Raw genomic sequence first — 17,826 nt, 5'->3', positions numbered from 1 at the left:
CATCATGATGGCACATTTGTGAGGTTGAATTATGATCACCATTAGCTGCATTAGGCAAAGCTAGCTGGGCAGCGGGGAGGGGGGGGGGGGGGGTCGGATGCCGCAGAGGTCACCAAAATAATGTCTTATATGTATTTATTTATGATCGGTGATTCAGGCCGAATGTTTTCAAAAAGTGTCAATAAGCCATCCCTTCCCCAAGAGAGCCTCCCCGGCCGAAAGACTAGCTACGCACATGACCAGTTGACTTCATTCGCAGCAGGCAGCCCCCAGCTTCCTCAAGTTAAGCTTGGCCAGGTCTTTGACCGTGTGGTGTCCGTAATCTGTCTTCATCTCCAAGCAGTGATAGGGCGCAAGACATTCGTCGGCTGTTACATTTGGTCAGGTCTGGTTCACATAGGCTCACCCATTGTTTATCGCTAATATTTCAAGTACTTTCAGTAACGTCGAAATCTTGTGGTCAAGATGCATGGGTATGGTATGACTGAGTGATAAAAATATTCCTCGTAGAAACATGAGCGCTGCCGATGCCACGTAGTAGAGTTGGCGACTAGGGCATTAATAAGGATCAAAGACCTATGAGTGACCCTAAGTGTAAATACTAATTAGCTCACTCTATTAGGTCACCTCATTAACCCCATCCAACACAGGCCTTTGATCCATAATGCCCTATTTTGGAAAGCGAGGCCTTTGATCTTTAATGCCCTATTTTGGGAAGCCCTGATATTTTTCACCGTGTTTTTTCCTTTCTGGGAAAAGTCGGACAATGTCGGACTTTTGTCGGCTAAATCAGGACAAAGTTAGAGAAACAGTTAAGAAGTCGGAAAAGCCTCTACCAGTGAATGTATTGTGATGTTCCACACGTGCACAAGGTTATGCCGATAGTACCACGTCGCAACTGATGATACCAGTAAAGGTAACTCCTTCGTCGCCGGGTATACTGACGACTTTTGGCTTTTCTATCTGTATCACTGGAAATTTGTTATGCTGCTCATCAGATAGAAGCAACTCTTTTCAATCATTACATGACCAAATTATTCATTAATTACATGGCCTCCACTTTTAGCTTGTAGTGAAATCCTGTTTTAACCTCTGCCTTTAAGTTAGTTCTAATTTGTAAAGCATAAATGGACTTTGAGAAAAGCTCACAATTCTTCGTTTTCTGCGAGAAAATAGCATGTTTGCAAGGAACAATCCGCGATTTACAATACGCAATGCAACTTATTGGTGTGCGTCGTGTTGCTGTTTCAATCGGGCCAGATACGTCATATAAGCTTCGGTCCGTATTAGTCGGGATGTACTTCCCTCTATCAACGACGACTGAAAAAACAAAACGTAAAGAATTTAGCCAGCTACCTATTGGGGTTCTGTTGAAGAGTTTCTGACTTCAGCCTCGTATTTTAATACAATACTCGATTCGAGGAAGAAGTGTATTGTGGTTTTGAATGAGACACAAACAAATTGTCACTTGCCGTGATATCAGACCGCTGATCGAGCAATGGCGATGGTCAGGTAATAGCCGATCAACTTCATTTGGAAGTAGATTGCATATAAGTGCATGCTTCACTTTACGTCAATGTATTGACGCGCATAGTCCGACAATGTCCGACTTTTCCCTGAAAGGGACGGCTTTTTTAAAAACCTTTCATAATATCAGGGCTTCCCAAAATAGGGCTATGAAAATCAAAGGCCTATCTTAAATGCGGTTAATGAGGTTACCTAATTGAGTGAGCTAATTGGTATTCACACTTTGGGTCACTCTGGATGTGTGTTTCACACTTTATATCACATGTTTTTAAAAAATCCGACCTCTTAGGGAAAAGTCGGACTTTGTCGGACTTTTGTCAGATAAATCAGGATGCGATAAACACACCCATTCCACCGTGCTCATCCCCCTTCCATCCGAGCTGATACCGCTCATGCTTGTTGTCAACACTGTCCAGGTTACTTCTCATGACATGTTGCCTATGGACAACTTGACCATTCACATACATCGCTGCTGTACCCTGGTCTTTTGGCCGCATAGTAATTGGACATGCAAGAGCAGAGCAAGAACAGCCGTAAGTTTTCGTTTAAGTTCGTATTTTGCCTTTGGTTCGTATTTTGTGATATGTTTACGTTAACTTATGTTTGTATATACTTTTTTAGGTTTCATAATAAAACGCAGTAGAGGAAAAAAGCCTTCGTTGAGTCGCCGCAGCCCTTGGTTGTGACAGACGGTTCAAGGAACAGCCGCTTATTCACTCTAGCAGATGACGTGAGTTGAACATCAGTATAGTAAAATATGGAAGATTTGGATACATTTTTGCGATGTAGCGGCCTGGGCTTTTGCTAGATACTATCCTTTAGATCATAACGCGATGGTTTTCGTCGTTTATAGGGCTAATTGATTACAATTTTTAAATAGTTTAGTAGGGTACCATGTCATCGCTGTCTAGTTAACGGTAGGCTGTCAGGTTCCCTCTAAAGCTATATGGAATCAACCTCTGGGGATGTGTTTCGTGGTGTTTCATTCGAATTTCTGCCCTTTTCTTATTTTTTTTCGTTATTTTGACCGATATCTGCAATGCTCATACACATTTAGCGACCCCTCGAGTGGTTCAATAACTTCACCTTGTACAGTTTAACAAAGGCAACCTGTACGTCGAAATTCAGTTTCTGACGTATACCGCTGCCTTCCATGACACAGAGCATGCTCCGCACAAAACAGTGAACTCTTCACTGTCTCCATTTTCCACTTACACAGTAGACAGTTCACAGTTGGCCAGATGCTTTCGCCGTCTATTATCCGCTTCTTGAATTAACAATGAGTGGGCCCATACGTGAGACAAAAAGTTACCAGATTGTGACTCGTGGCTGGGAATGATAGGACCCCGACCCCTGATCACTGCCAAACTTTATATGTGAGACAAAAAGTTACCTGATTGTGACTTACGGCTGGGAATGATGGGACCCCGACCCATGACCACTGCCAAACTTCATACGTGAGACAAAAAGTTACCAGATTGTGACTCGTGGCTGGAAATGATAGGACCCCGACCCCTGATCACTGCCAAACTTTATATGTGAGACAAAAAGTTACCTGATTGTGACTTACGGCTGGGAATGATGGGACCCCGACCCATGACCACTGCCAAACTTCATACGTGAGACAAAAAGTTACCAGATTGTGACTTACGGCTGGGAATGATAGGACCCCGACCCATGATCACTGCCAAACTTCATACGTGAGACAAAAAGTTACCAGATTGTGACTCGTGGCTGGGAATGATAGGAGCCCGACCCCTGATCACTGCCAAACTTCATACGTGAGACAAAAAGTTACCAGATTGTGACTCGTGGCTGGGAATGATAGGAGCCCGACCCCTGATCACTGCCAAACTTCATACGTGAGACAAAAAGTTACCAGATTGTGACTCGTGGCTGGGAATGATAGGACCCCGACCCATGATCACTGCCAAACTTCATACGTGAGACAAAAAGTTACCAGATTGTGACTCGTGGCTGGGAATGATAGGACCCCGACCCATGATCATTGCCAAAATTCATACTTGAGACAAAAATTTACCAGACTGTGACTGGCAGCTGGGAATGAGAGGACCTAACCACCCCAACCCCTCATACTCCTGGCACATAGGGGAAATAGGTCTCTTATTGTGACATGTTGTTGGAAATGATACCGCCTGTAGCCGCCCATCCTCACTGCTAAAATGAAATAAAAGAGTCAAAATTTCAAATTCAAATTGATTTATTGATTTATCATCTATTCGGCTACAGTCAAAAACTATATATATAGCACAAATTAAAAACACGTGGTCATTCAACAATATTATCATACCTCATTAGTATGTGAGCCAATCACGTCGCGTCATTCACGACCACGTGCCATGCGATAATTTTGACTATTCCACGGCATTATTCCACGGCTGACGTCATCGATGACGCGATATTGCAAATGGCGGCCATTAAGGTTTCGACGAAATCGGCGATAAAAAACAGCATATTTACGGCGTTTTAAGCCAGGAAGTTGCACAGTGATACTGTCAGGGTCTTGAATTACACCCACAAAGTAAGTAGGTTGCATTTGGTGGGACTGTTACATCCTCGAACAGAAAGTACAAGGCATTCAAGTTGGGCCTGGACTCGCTTCAAACAAACATCGTCTGCTAATGTAAACACACACTGTCTACAGTACATAATGTACACGTTTTGGCTCCATACATGATTTGCGTATCCGCCGATTAAAAATCACTTTGACAGTGGTTTGGGTCGCTGTGCAAAACCTGCTGGGCCGATTTCTTCAAGGTTTGGTTTAAAGCCTCGTGAAATAATTTTTGACCTGACAAATAATTTTGACTATTCTATGGCTTGACATGCAATATTTATATAATATTCAATGGTATTCTTCGTTGCGCAGATTATGTGCGCAAAAGCAAACACACAGTAGAATGTTCACTGTTTAATGCGATATCGACAACAGTGAAATGCTCTACTGTGGTATAGTAGAGAGTACGTTGCATGACACGGTACCGGCATGGTGATCCCAGTTCTTCTCGTCTCCATGAACATTCTATCAATAATCATCAATGTTCATATAAAACAGAACAAAAAGGTATAAGCAAACAACAATTTGACTGATAGAATTTTGTTTTTTACTTTCAACAAACAAGTTGTTCTCCGAGCAACGGTTCGTCAGTAATAAGCTCGTAAGGTGCGAAGCACTGGTGTGCGACGAAATGGACGTTCAATCAGCACAAGACACGTCAAAGATAGTACTGGTGAGAACCTTTACAAGTGTGCGATGTGCGACAATACCTACAAGCATAAAGTGCACTCTCCGGGATGGTGTATGAGATACTGCTCGACGAGACCGTGCATTTTCATCGACGTTTTCTCGCAAAAGTTCTGAAGAAACATTGCTCCTGAAATTTTAAACAAGTTTAGTAGGGTACCATGTCATCGCTGTCTAGTTAACGGTAGGCCGTCAGGTTCCTTTCAAAGCTGTGGAGTCAACCTCTGTGTATGTGTTTCGTGGTATTTTATTCGCAATTCTGCTCTTTTCTTAATTTTTTTCTTGATTTTGACCGATTTCTGCAATGACCGTACATGTTTCACTCTTAAAATTAAGTGGTAAATTTTTAACTAATTTGATTAGTAAAGCCAAAATAACCATTTAAGTAGTGAACATAACTATTAATTAGTTGTACTGAGGGAAAAGTAGTAAATAAAGTTAGTTGAAATAATAAGTTAACAAGCCTTACCAATCAGGGGCCGGTTGCACAAAAGTAAAAAATAGTTAAAAATCACTGTTAGTTTATCTTGGCGTTAACTTAACTCCAAAAAGTTAATTTGGGTTGCAAGAAAGAAAATTATTTAATAGTAGCGTTAAGTTAACGCTAACTTTAACTGACCTCCTAACCCCAAGATAAATCCCTATTCTGGAGTCAGTTGAAACAAAATGGTGGACAACCAGGCCCTGTTTGTGGCTTTCCAGCCATTTTTTCAAGCCCCACGGCATTTTAGAGAAAGAATCAACCACTTGGAGTTCTTCAATGACAAAAAACTTTTTAAAAGATACCGTCTTTGCAGAGAAACCATTGTTTTGATAGTTGAAATGCTCAGGGAGGACATTGAAAGTGCGACCAACAGAAGCCATGCAATTTCGCCTGAGGTGCAAGTCTTGATTGCTCTCCGTTATTTTGCATCTGGAGCTTTCTTTGAAGTTATTGGGGACACTTTCGGTGTAGACAAAGCTAGTGTAAGTCGTGTGGTGCACAGGGTGGCTGGCCTGTTAGATGCTGCACGGGACGATTTTATTGTGTGGCCCCAGTCGGTGGAGGAGAGGCGTCGAATTCAAGCTGGATTCTATGCGATCTCACATTTTCCCAAAGTATTGGGATGCATCGACGGCACGCACATCAGAATAATATGCCCCAGTGAGCCACGTCCTGATGCTGATCACATCCCAGAACCAGCCAATGCTGCTGAGAATGACCAGGAGATGCAAGATGACCAGATAGGCCTACATGCTCCTGATCCTGCACATGCAGCTGCATTGCCCATGCCTGCAGATCGCGAAGGCGAAGCCATGGAAGAAGCAGAACAACCCGCGCAAGTTCCTCCAGCTCCAGCCTACGAAGCATCTTTTGTAAACAGGAAGGGATATCACTCCATCAACGTGCAAGCAGTGGTTGACGATAAGGGTAATTACTTTTATAATTATACCTGAAAACATGCTAAATACTAGGGCCAATATCCATGATATCACAACAAGCGCCACATCCTCGACATCATGACATGCACCATGACTGACATGCCTTTTTTGGTAAACAAACGTTGACCAATTCCATGATTGCCTGACCAACAAAACATATGGAATGCCATTTATGCAAAAATTATCTCTTGTACACTGTTGCTCATAAAGATAGAATACGCATAGTTTTTGTATTTTTTCATCGTTAATTGCATAGAAACTTGTTGATGCTGAAATATGTTGAATATAATAAAATACGGAGTGGTCGTGTAATAATGATCAATAGCCCTCCTAACTAAAATGATACATTTCCTTTTCAGGAAAATTCACCAATGTAGTTGCACGTTGGCCAGGGGCAACCCATGATGCCTTTATTTGGAGGAACAGTGACCTTAAAGAGCACCTGGAACTGACAAACCCCAGAGGTGAAGATGGACTGTTGCTAGGAGATAGTGGATACCCTTGTATGCCGTATCTCATCGTCCCGTACGGAGCACCCACAACAGAAGCCCAGCAGAGATTGAACACTTCGTTATGTGCCACAAGAGTGAGGATAGAACATGCCTTTGGAGTGTTAAAGAGGAGGTTCCATGTTCTCCATGGGGAGATTCGTATGCAGCCAGACCGTGTAGTTAAGATCATCTCTGCCTGTTTTATCCTGCATAATATTGCAAAGATGAGAGGAGAACGTGACCCCCCCAGAAGACGACGACAGTGATGGCGAAGAAGATGATGAAGATGATGATGAGGAGTATGCTGGCCCAAACTCTGGCAGTGTTTACAGGGACTACCTCGCCAATCGCTACTTTGCTTAATTGACTGTGATCCACTGCAACCTGAGTGAGGGGATATATCAAAACAGTGGAAGCTACAGCCAGTGAATTTTCCAATTTCAAACTTAAAAACTATAACTATATGTATAATCAACACTCGCGTAAGAAATATACCATAACATTTTCATCATGTCACTGACACTGTAGCTTCTAATTTTGATACATTCCCTTTGTGTTTTAAATAACTTGATATTTACTATATATTTACTATTTAATATATTTAATATTGAAAAAATTCAAATCCTATAAACATAGATACTATTTACACATAAATTTACAGTTCAATGCCCGACAGACCCAAGAACTCCTTTTCCTTCAGCAGAGCAATCTCCAGCTGTAGCTTTTCTATTCGAAGGCCAGCCTCTTTCTGAAGAACTTCCTGAGTACGTGTTGTGGCCTTCTGCGTAACAAGAGTTGCCTCAAGGACCTCAAGCTGCATGTTAAATACATCCTGCTGAGTCTTCTGTCGGCACATGGCGTCTGTCAGCAGACCCTTCGCATGTGCTTTCCTGGCACCTAGGAGAGAATGAAACAAATTATGACGGGTTAAATGGATCACACAGCACTTCAATTTTGTCACTTTGTGAACGGCCAGAGCTCATTTTAGCACATTTGATTGATTCATGTAGGGACTGCTTAAAATCAAGAAAGGCTTTCGCCATTCTAGAGTCCCAACTACTCACCAGTGACTTTGCACAGTTTGGCCTTCTTTTTGGCTGGAGATTTTGGGGCAGTCATTGCAGTGGCTGTCATCGTCTGTTGAGAATCTAGAATAAAAAATTACAGTTCGGCCTATATGATGATAAATATCAAATCACGAAAGGTCACAAAATGTTTTGCAACCAAAACTCTGGCAAATATAGATTCAAATATCCAAAATGCAAATGCCTTGATATATGAGGTGTGGGCCAGGCTATCAGCATCGATACAGTATTAGACCCCGGGCCTAATAGCCTACTGAAAGACCGAACCTGTATCTAATAGCATACCAAGAATTATTGTGGCTCCCTCTATGTGTGTTTCGTGTGGTTGACGATCAAAGGTTGCCACAACCACTGCATCTGAGCAGTCGACATCAACATCTGCAGCTTGATTTACTGAAAAATTAAATGAAATTATCATAAAAAATAATTTTACTATTTCTAAATTAAAGACGCATGATGTCTAACCGGGTCACTACAGTCGCTTCCTGTTTCTCAGTAGGCCTACTTGTATTTCTTCCATTGTATACCGGTACCAATGTAATGTATCATAGTCTAAGAAATACTCGGCTCTTAATTGACATGGGCATATTTATCATCGAGCTTCCAGCACCTTTAAATTGAACTTACCAGGAGTCCAACCAGCCAGATCAGGTAATGTAGCAGGGAGGGAGACTGCTGCTGTAGCCTTTATAGGTGTGGTTACTGAAAATATTAACAAATGAAAGTTTTAAAGTTTAAAGGGAATGAATCACATAAATTGGCGGGAAAAATCAATAAATTCTAATTAAATCCATTGAAAATCCAAATTTCTATGATATTCCATTAAAACAGGGTGATGTCAGCTTAACAATAGGCCTAATGTGTACAATTGCGATCATTTTGTTAATTCTTTGAGGTAATTCACATGACTTATTGAATAAATTAAAAGTATTAACAAATATTTATATTGGAACTTATTTCTGTTTCACCCTGTATAGTACTATTTGCAAACTTTGCGTTCCATACACTTACTGGGCATGCTCAGTGCGATTAGAAATATGGAGTCGGGAAATTTGCAAGCGCGTATTTGGAGCAGCGAATAACCACATTTTCTGTACTTTTGTGCAGTTGAACTGCCTTATCTGCTGATGAATTTGATTTATAGAGCTATGAAGTCAACTACTATGGTACTATTTCTAAGTGACGGTCATGAAAAGCTGTACTTTCGGCCGCTTGAAAAATGCATGCATGCACTGTCATGTCAGCATGTACACATGGTCGCTATACACACAGGAAGTTCAACAGAAATGGCTGGCAGAGTGCCAATATCGATGCAGGCACCAGACGACATACTTTGAACTTAGCCAGGGTAGGGCCGAGTTGAGCTTAATTCCACCAATGTTTTTGAAGATTGACACCAGGCTATGAAATCTAGACCTATGTAAGGCTTAGGCCTATGTTCAGAAATATATGCTGGTAGAAGTAGATAGCGTTTTATGGCCTAATTAGGCTAAATCGGAGCCTGGTGTACCTACCTGCAGACTCAAATCCACCAGTGATGCCTCTGAATGCTGCGTCTTTTTCGAATGTTTCTATTATTCTCTGCAGTGTAGGGTCGGCCTGTGGCATCTTTCCCCCTCCGCCAGTCCCTCTCTGGTGTTTTTGCTGCAGGGAATGGATCTCTTTCGCCTTTGAAAGCTGCTGGTTCCATTTTTCCCTGCAGTTATCCCCGGTCCTTGTGGCCACTCCCAAGGAACTAACCATTAGAGCAATTTCATCCCATTTGTTTTTTTTCATTTTGTTTGTCACATCTGACGAAAACTTGGATCGTAAGATCCCAAGTTCATTTATAACAACGTCGACTAAAACTTCGGCTTCTGAGTGTGAAAAATTAGGTTTTCTCTCCCTTTTTGTCTTTTGAGATGAATGATTCTCTATGGAGGCAGCCATCTTGCATGTCTTGCTTTCAATATGAGGACCAAATGCATTATGGGAAATGTCCCTAGCAACTAACATTGATTTACTTAAAAGTAGCGTTAGTTAACATTGGGCCTAACATTGATTTGTGAAACTCAATTTTAGCGTTATGTTAGCTAACGCTAAGTTAGGGACTTTAACATAAAAAGATAAACTAACATACTTTTATCACCATAACTTTTGTGCAACCGGCCCCAGATGTGCGCAATCTAGAAATAACTATTTAATTAGTAAAACCGTCCACCAATCAGGACCGCGTAATTTGGCAGACGATAAAAGTGATCAGCGGCCATTTTATCCTCGCTTCAATTAGAAGCTTGATTCCGGGCAAAATGGAAAACTTCACCGAGGTGATTCTGAAGGAGTGGGGTATGGAGGAATTAATATCAGTCTTCAACGGTAAGTCACATAGCACCACTAGATTACCATTTTTTTACGTTTCGTAGTTTAAAATGTTATTTTAGGCCGTTTTCTGGTAGGCGCACTCTGAACGCCCGCCGTCCGCGCCGCGCACCACACATGCCACAGCCACAGGCCGTCCGAATCACGTACACTTTTTTCTCATCAAGATATGTAGGCCTATGCACATTCTTAGAGTGAAACTAATATAAATCTTTAGTCCGCAATGCATTAGGCTATTGAATTATATCACTTTCGGCCTCAAATACATGAAATATAGGCTAGGCCGACGTTTATAATTCTGTTCGAAGTTGCGCTTTCTCTCAGTTTTTCCGCAGACGCAGCTATAATCTGTGTCCGTTTTTTCGGGGGGAAGATAACTTAGTTGCTGGGTTTTTTTTGCATGGAATGACTGCGAAACATGTTGCATCAAAGCGTAGGCCTGAAGCTGTGTTTCATACGACTGGGTAGAAGGCGCACATTTAGTCCACGTGCATGCCAGTTTATCTTCTTATTTTGAATATTCGCGCCATGTTACTTGAAAATTATACAAAGGTGGCGCATCGTTCGTTATTGATTTTGTTGATCCATCATGGCGACTGCCATCATCTGGCTCAACGAGTGAACCGATTTTGCTTCCTGACTAAGTCACTGCTGCTGTTTTTCCACATCTCTACTGCATAAAAGTGGATTAAGAACATTACTCAGTCTACGGTGCTATGAAGCACTAGAAAGTTTCCTTTTTGACTGACTCCTTGGTTGAAACTGGATGACCGTATTAGAATCCGACGAATGCGTGTATATTTGCATGTATTCGATTATCAATATCAATGACATTGTCATTGGAGATTGATCATTCTCATTCTGCTGATTAGTGATTGATTGTCATACACATGATACTAGTATGTCTCTTTGGTCTACATGTGGCTGTCGGTGTCTGGTCACTATGAGAAATGTGTACATTGCGTGTACGAAGCATAAAACCCAACTCTTGTCGTTCATTGGGTTTGTGCTCGACAGCAATGTAAATGTTCCAGCATGTTTTTTATAGTCTAAAGAGGTCATTTTTACAGTCATACATGTCTTGTTGTATGATTTGTAGAAGTTGGTCTGCAGCACCATCAGTGGCAACTAATTTCGTGACCTTTCTAGAAAACTAGTGACTTTATGTTGACTATCAAGGAAAGCAGATAAATATTTCATGTTTTATTAATGACGACTGAGGTGGTATTCATGTATTTCGATTCGATGTCAATCATGTAGATAAAGGCTTGGCTGGTAATGTAATTGTTCACTGAACAGAAGGTCCTTGGCCTGTTTTTTTAGGCCTGGCAACAGGAATTTGAATGTAACTACATGCATGACAATCAGCTGACTTGCTGAATAGTTATGAAACTTGAAGCATGTATACCGGTAACGTTTTTTTGTACTTTAGGCACTCAAACAAAGAGAATCTTGTCTTTTAGAAATTAAGATATGCTCACTTTTTAGAGCATCTAAATACCAGTACCAGTAGATTTCTCAAGCCGCTCAGACCATAAGTGATTTACAATTGGATTTGAAATAATGATAAATGTTAAAAGGGCCAATTTTGTTAGCTCTGCAATCAAAATAAAATGTGGTGTAAAATTGGGATTTGACTGCAACAGTCATGACAGTCTGTAGAACTGTCAGTGTCACAGTGAACCTTTGACTTGTTGCTGCCTGTCCTTCCTACATTCACGACATATGAATAATGCTACTGTAACTGTACTCGAGTGATTGTCCTATTTTCTTGCCCTGCCCTGCCAAAATCAACTTTATCTTTGAATTGAGTGTACAACTCACACTATTGACTTTTTTTTTAAATTGTGTTTTTCCATTCTCCAGACATGTGCAGGTAAGTGAATGGTAATGAATTATACCCGCAGGCATCCATGTACTACATGTACTAAAGAGCCATTGGTTATTTTTTTTGATTGTTTTGAAAAAAAATTTAGACCTAAAAAAGTATCCAAAAAATAAAGATTTCACCATATGGTCACATGTTGGTATAATGGGTGCTGGATGACTATTTTTGAGATGAGCTGTCACGCTAATTCTAATGAAAGGTGTTTTTACATAGGCGTATCAGTGTTTTTGTAATATACATGTATAATAAAATATTTTTCTAGACACAATCAGTAAAAGCTTCTCTGCTCCTTTTTTTCCTTCAGAACATGGCATTGACGAGGAATGTTTTCATCTCTTGGACGAGGATACTTTGAAGGAGTTAATTCCAAGGATTGGAACACGACTTCGATTCAAACAGAAGCTGTCATTGAACAGGAATGCTGTATCGGTAAGATGTGAGATTCATCTTAATTCTGCAAGAGTTTAAAGGAAAGGTCAAGGATAATTCAGTAGTAATGGAGCAGTCCAGGCAGTTCATGTGTTTTGTTTGTTCCAAAAACATTAAAGGGGACTTCCACTCCTTGTTCTTTCATTTGAGGACCATTCATGCAATAACCTATGCTGGAAATTATTTTGTTTGTGCACAGAATGGATGCCAACGGACCTTTCAGTCTGTTTGGCCTTACAAAAGGCATTTGATAAAACATGTTCTTGAACAAGACAGCAACAATGATACATTTATAAATGATGTGCCCGGAGAGGTGTTTGATTATAATAGTGAAAATGAAGACATGATGCATTCTGGAGTTGATGTTGAAATTAATGGTGTAAATGATTTTACAGGACAAAGTCGTCATGCTGAGCTTGATGTTATGTCAATAGCTTCATCGTTCGTTAGTAAACTGAAGGCCAAGGCAAACCTACCTCTCTCTACTTTGAACACTGTCATTGAATGCACTTCCGAAATGTTTTCTGAAATTATTGAAGCATTGAAAGAGAAAACGAAGAAGGTAGTGGAAGACCTCGGGAATGGGATGAGGAATGATGATGATTTGGCAGACCTAATGAATGATTGATTTTGAAGAGAGTCGGATACCTTTTACCGGTTTAGAAACTGGATGGCTTCAAAACAAATACTTTTTTAAACCTCGGCACTTTCATTCCTCCAGTTTCTGTTCCGCTTGGAGTTGCCTTTAATCCCCAGCCAGACCCTCATTCTGGTGTTGTCCTCCAACGCCAAAAGCGTGACACATTTGAGTATGTGCCTATCAGAGACCTGTTGCTAGAAGTCCTTGATGCTGATTTGCTGGATGCTATCCCACAGTACAAGACCAGGGAACATGCGCCTGGGATTCTTGAAGATTTTAAAGTTGGCAGTTACTACAAATCCAACCCAGCCCTGTGCGATCCTGAGACCATAAATATTTTACTGTATTTTGATGAGTTAGAAACTACAAACCCTTTTTCTCCCAAAGCTGGCACCCATAAACTGGGTTTGTTCTACTTCACCCTGAAATATGTTCACTCAGTACACCAGTCCAGTTTAAAGAATATGTTCTTGCTTGCTGTTGCCCTCTCAAAAGACATAAAGCATTATGGTTTTAATGCAATATTGAATCCAATTGTAGATGATCTGAAAGTGCTAGAATCCGAGGGTTTGTTGTGTGATGATGGAACAAAAAGTGCGTGTGGTTTTAGGCCAGACAACAGGTGATAACTTGGGGCTGCATGGCATGCTAGGTTTTGCTGAGGGATTTACAGCTAACTTTCCTTGCCGCAGATGTTCGATGCCGAGAGATGATGCTCACACTTCAACTGCTGAAGACGACTCCCTGATTAGGACAAGTGAGACATATGATAGAGACATAGCCGTTGATGATGTTAGTAGAACCGGAGTAAAGAGGATGTGTCCGCTGAATGACTTAGTAGGATATCATGTCACTGATAACCATGTCTTTGACATTATGCATGACATTCTTGAGGGGGTTGGCCTAACAGAGGTAAAACTGGTCTTGAAGGCGATCATCACTGAAGGTGTGCTCACTCTCGATGTGATCAACGACCGAATAGTGTCATTTGATTATGGATTTCCTGAGTCGTCAAACAAACCCTCTGTGATAACTGAGCAAAGCCTGAATCGTTCAACTTCTGCAACTGGTCAAAAAGCAGAGCAGGCCTATTTTCTAATCAGGCATCTCCTGATTCTCATTGGCGACCTTGTTCCTGAAGATACATGTAATGATCACCTGCAAGTCATACGTCTCCTGCTTTCCTGCATGGACATCATCTTTGCCCCAAAAGTGAGTGAAGAAGAGACCTACTACCTCCAGCGACTAATTCAAGAACACCATGACCATTTCCTCACAACCTTCCCAGACAATCACCTCCTTCCAAAGCACCATCATATGTTACATTACCCTGCAGTAATCCGAGCCATTGGACCTCTTAAACACTTTTCATCAATGCGATTTGAGGGAAAACATGCATTCTTCAAGCAAGTTGCCCAAGTTACCTGCAACTTTAAAAATATTTGTAAAACCATGGCCAGACGCCATCAGATGACGTTGTCTGATGCCCTCATGAGGAAGGAGCTTTTCGAGTTCAAGCCATTGGAAAGTGGGAAGGGTTTGCTCCAGCCCCTGGATCACTTTGAGCCCCATCACAGTCTAATAGCAGAGGCAATTGGCTGTCCTGTTGACTCTGAAGTCTTTTCTGCTAAATTCGCTAGGTACCATGGCATAGAGTACAGAGCCAACGAGATGGTTTCTGTGGACTGTGATAAGGAATCAGGAAATCCTCTCTATGGAAAAATAGAGCAGGTATTCATTGATGACCAGACTCTAGTATATTTGTTGATTCAAGTCTGGGAAACCCTGTGGTTTGAAGACAGATATCATGCCTATGCTGTTCGGGAAGGAGACGAATTTCTGTGCATCACAGTCAATGAATTGCTTGACCATCACCCCTTTCACCTCATCAAGTCGTTTGATGAACATGACAGTTTGCGTTACATTGTTCCGAGGCATAGATAAATTGGTATGTTCAGAGATTTTAGTCATTAGTGTGTACTTGCGAGAAAAAAAAATCGAAAATACAAGAACAATTTATCACATTGAAGGTGTGAAGTATTGAAGTGAAATGCAAAGTTTTCTGAAGTTATTGTATGTTATTGTACCTTTAAATTTATTTTCAGGATGCATCTCCACCAACCGATATGACTGGCACCAGCGATGACACAGAAAATGATAACATACACGTCCCAATAGAATCTAGCTCAACTTTTCATTCAGAATCAGATTGTAGTCCAGTCCAGCATTCTACGCTTTTAAATCTCTCACCAAGTTCAGTTCCCAGTGGCAGTAAAATATGTGCACATCCAGTATCAACTAAGGTGAATATTTTTATTTCAATTCAATCATGGAGGTATAATACCTCCATGATTCAATGTACTGCTTCAAGGTTCATTCTTCAATTGATACACATAATTTGCCATGAGAAGTTGCGTATGGGTAACATTACAAATTGAACAGGTCAGCATTTCCAACTGTCCAATCAACAAATTATGTCAGTTTTGCTATGACTTATGTATTTATTACAGACAAATTTCATCATCATTATAAGATGTATATTTTCAATTAAGAAGAGCTTTGCCATCTTTATTGCAGTTTCATGATTTTAAGACTTTCCTATGCAGCCAGAATGGTGGTAGATCTTTGTTAGCGGATGTACAGAAGCTTGGGTTCGCCCCAACAGTGTTGAGGAAAAGACTTGTGAAAATAGCAACTGGTTTTTTATTTGAAAAATGCGGAAAATTGTAAGTATCCTTCAAAAAATGTGTATGTGTATGTGTTTGCTTGATTTGGCTAGGCCAGCAGCCGCAGCACTTGTTATTTTGAAACTTTGTTATTTCGAAAACTGATATTAGGGGGGGGGGGGGGGTCTTAAAGTGATTTTAGAGAACATACTACCAAGGATGTATACATCCTTGATACTACATTTATTTTTTAGTGTATAAGTGTGAATCATCTCCTTACTAATAAGTATAAGTAGTGTGTTGGTGTATTGCATTTACATGTAAGGAGTGAAATTCGTGTGCTTAATTTCCAGTCCCAAAACAGAGGACACGGAGGAACTTGCCATTGTGATTATCACAGTCATACCGTGTCTGAGGAATCCGAAGGGACAGGGCTTTGTAAGTATGACGGAGAGGCACAACCAAACAATTCCTTGATCACAAGGTGTCATGGTTTCTATGTAAAACTAAGTTTGCTAGTTTTCTTCGCAGCGCCAGCGGTTCTTGATATCACAGCCGAGGAGCGCCTGGGGAGGAGAAAAAATGTGTCCGCAGAAGCATCAGCATGAAGCCATTTTTTTTCTTCGTCATCTTTCAGGAAGAATTTTACCAAAGGGCTCGAGGTGGTCGACCTGCAAAGGGCTTTATCAATGACCGTATATACAATGTTCACAAAGAGGAGGCAAAACTGAAGATGGTTAAGAAAAGGGTCCAATTACCTGAAACAGTCCCTGCTGAAGAGGTGTTGTCTGTTGCAGGTAATCACAATAATATTGTCCAAGGCTTTGATATTTGAGACGTGTTTGTGGGTTAATGTAGAAAAGTTGTTTTAGATCACCATCACACCTCGTTCGGTTGGTGGTGCTAGTCACTGAGATCTACATGTACCTAAGGTGTACATGAGGGATACATGTCCTGATTTAATCAAGTCAATATGGGGTGATTAGGAGCCTCACAATCAGTGGTTAACATTGCTGGTAAAAGTGCAGTTAGGCCATAGTTTCATCCAGGGTGATATCTGCTAGCCACTACACCAGAACAAATTTTTCTCAAACAATTATATTTGTGTTTTTTTATTCAAGTCTCTGTTTATCTTCATCAGAATGCCAGATTCTACCCGAAAAAGAGTATAAGGAAATGACAGCATGGCTGAAACACAACATTGAACCGGCATCCAAAGTTTCGGACCTGATGGCTAAAACCGCAACAAATCGTCACCGTGAGATCTGTGAGAACAAAGAGTTGAAAGCGAAGGATATTTTGGCATCATTTCCAAGGCTTTTGGAGAGAGGAATGGTATGTATGACTATGAGTCTAATGAGACATGTTGTTTCTTGCAGAGGTACTTGGTGACGTGTCCGGCCAGGACACTGAAGGACGGAGAAGGAATATGTGGTTCTTTGATATAAAGATTTTATTCGAAACCTGGGATAAATTATACATTTTAGTACACAGAAAAATTGCCATTTAAAACCAGTGAATAAACCATTTCCATAAACATAAAACATTGCAAATTATCACAGAATTTTAACGAACAAAACTAAAGGTATAATCCTGATGATTTTGACGCACCTGGTTTCAATGCCTATTTACATGACGCTGGTGATAGAAATAACTGACTGAATCCAACTTATCTAGCATTATATTTTGGCAACCTAGCCTGGCCATGAAACCTAATAAGTGAAATAAATGTCTGTATCACCGAAAACCTACACCAATTAACAAGTGATTTAATGAGTGTCTAAATAGGATAAAATTGAAACTTACGAATCCACATATAGTTTGTTTTTCCTGTTTTTTGATAAGATAAAATGTTTGCCCCGGACTTGTTTGCGATCCGTCCACTTTTACGCCTTAAATTAAAATGTCTCTTGAATGGGCTAATCCCGTGACGGTGCAAAATTACAAGTCATGCGCTCGGATCACGCGACCCTTTGTCCAATGCGTAATTCGCGCCTGAAGACCTAACTTTTAACGCGGGCTTTTCAAATACTGTTTAAATAATATAGTCCATTT

The 17,826-nt window shown here is 40.8% G+C and overlaps 3 protein-coding genes across 3 annotated transcripts; 2 read left to right on the top strand and 1 right to left on the bottom strand.

Moving 5' to 3' along the window:
* Positions 1-7,337: 7,337 nt before the first annotated feature.
* LOC135498190 (uncharacterized) lies at positions 7,338-9,530 on the bottom strand. The gene is made up of 5 exons (XM_064788397.1): positions 9,305-9,530; positions 8,418-8,492; positions 8,076-8,183; positions 7,770-7,853; positions 7,338-7,602 (listed from the first exon to the last, which is right to left on the bottom strand). Exons 1-5 carry the CDS (start codon positions 9,396-9,398, stop codon positions 7,361-7,363), a joined length of 603 nt encoding a protein of 200 aa, XP_064644467.1. The 5' UTR covers positions 9,399-9,530; the 3' UTR covers positions 7,338-7,360.
* Positions 9,531-12,294: 2,764 nt separating this feature from the next.
* Positions 12,295-17,205, top strand: LOC135498192 (uncharacterized). The gene is made up of 6 exons (XM_064788398.1): positions 12,295-12,465; positions 15,211-15,408; positions 15,683-15,831; positions 16,125-16,209; positions 16,409-16,568; positions 16,913-17,205. Exons 2-6 carry the CDS (start codon positions 15,232-15,234, stop codon positions 17,161-17,163), a joined length of 822 nt encoding a protein of 273 aa, XP_064644468.1. The 5' UTR covers positions 12,295-12,465; positions 15,211-15,231; the 3' UTR covers positions 17,164-17,205.
* Positions 13,805-15,049, top strand: LOC135497678 (uncharacterized). The gene has a single exon (XM_064787510.1). The coding sequence runs from the start codon at positions 13,805-13,807 to the stop codon at positions 15,047-15,049; it is 1,245 nt and encodes a 414-aa protein (XP_064643580.1).
* Positions 17,206-17,826: the final 621 nt, after the last annotated feature.

Source organism: Lineus longissimus, chromosome 13, assembly GCF_910592395.1.
Source record: "Lineus longissimus chromosome 13, tnLinLong1.2, whole genome shotgun sequence".
NCBI classification, from domain to species: Eukaryota; Metazoa; Nemertea; class Pilidiophora; order Heteronemertea; family Lineidae; genus Lineus; species Lineus longissimus.
The sequence above is the reverse complement of the archived record's forward strand: the minus strand, read 5'-3'. Positions and strand labels throughout refer to the sequence as shown.

Coding starts and splice junctions, on each gene's coding strand:
- LOC135498192 (XM_064788398.1), top strand. CDS start 15,232: ATGACTGGCACCAGCGATGACACAGAAAATGATAACATACACGTCCCA. Junction 15,832..16,124: donor TTTGAAAAATGCGGAAAATT/GTAAGTATCCTT, acceptor CTTAATTTCCAG/TCCCAAAACAGAGGACACGG. Junction 16,210..16,408: donor ATCCGAAGGGACAGGGCTTT/GTAAGTATGACG, acceptor GTCATCTTTCAG/GAAGAATTTTACCAAAGGGC.
- LOC135497678 (XM_064787510.1), top strand. CDS start 13,805: ATGCCGAGAGATGATGCTCACACTTCAACTGCTGAAGACGACTCCCTG.
- LOC135498190 (XM_064788397.1), bottom strand. CDS start 9,398: ATGCCACAGGCCGACCCTACACTGCAGAGAATAATAGAAACATTCGAA. Junction 8,493..9,304: donor TGGTGGATTTGAGTCTGCAG/GTAGGTACACCA, acceptor TAATATTTTCAG/TAACCACACCTATAAAGGCT. Junction 7,854..8,075: donor GGGAGCCACAATAATTCTTG/GTATGCTATTAG, acceptor TTTTTATTCTAG/ATTCTCAACAGACGATGACA.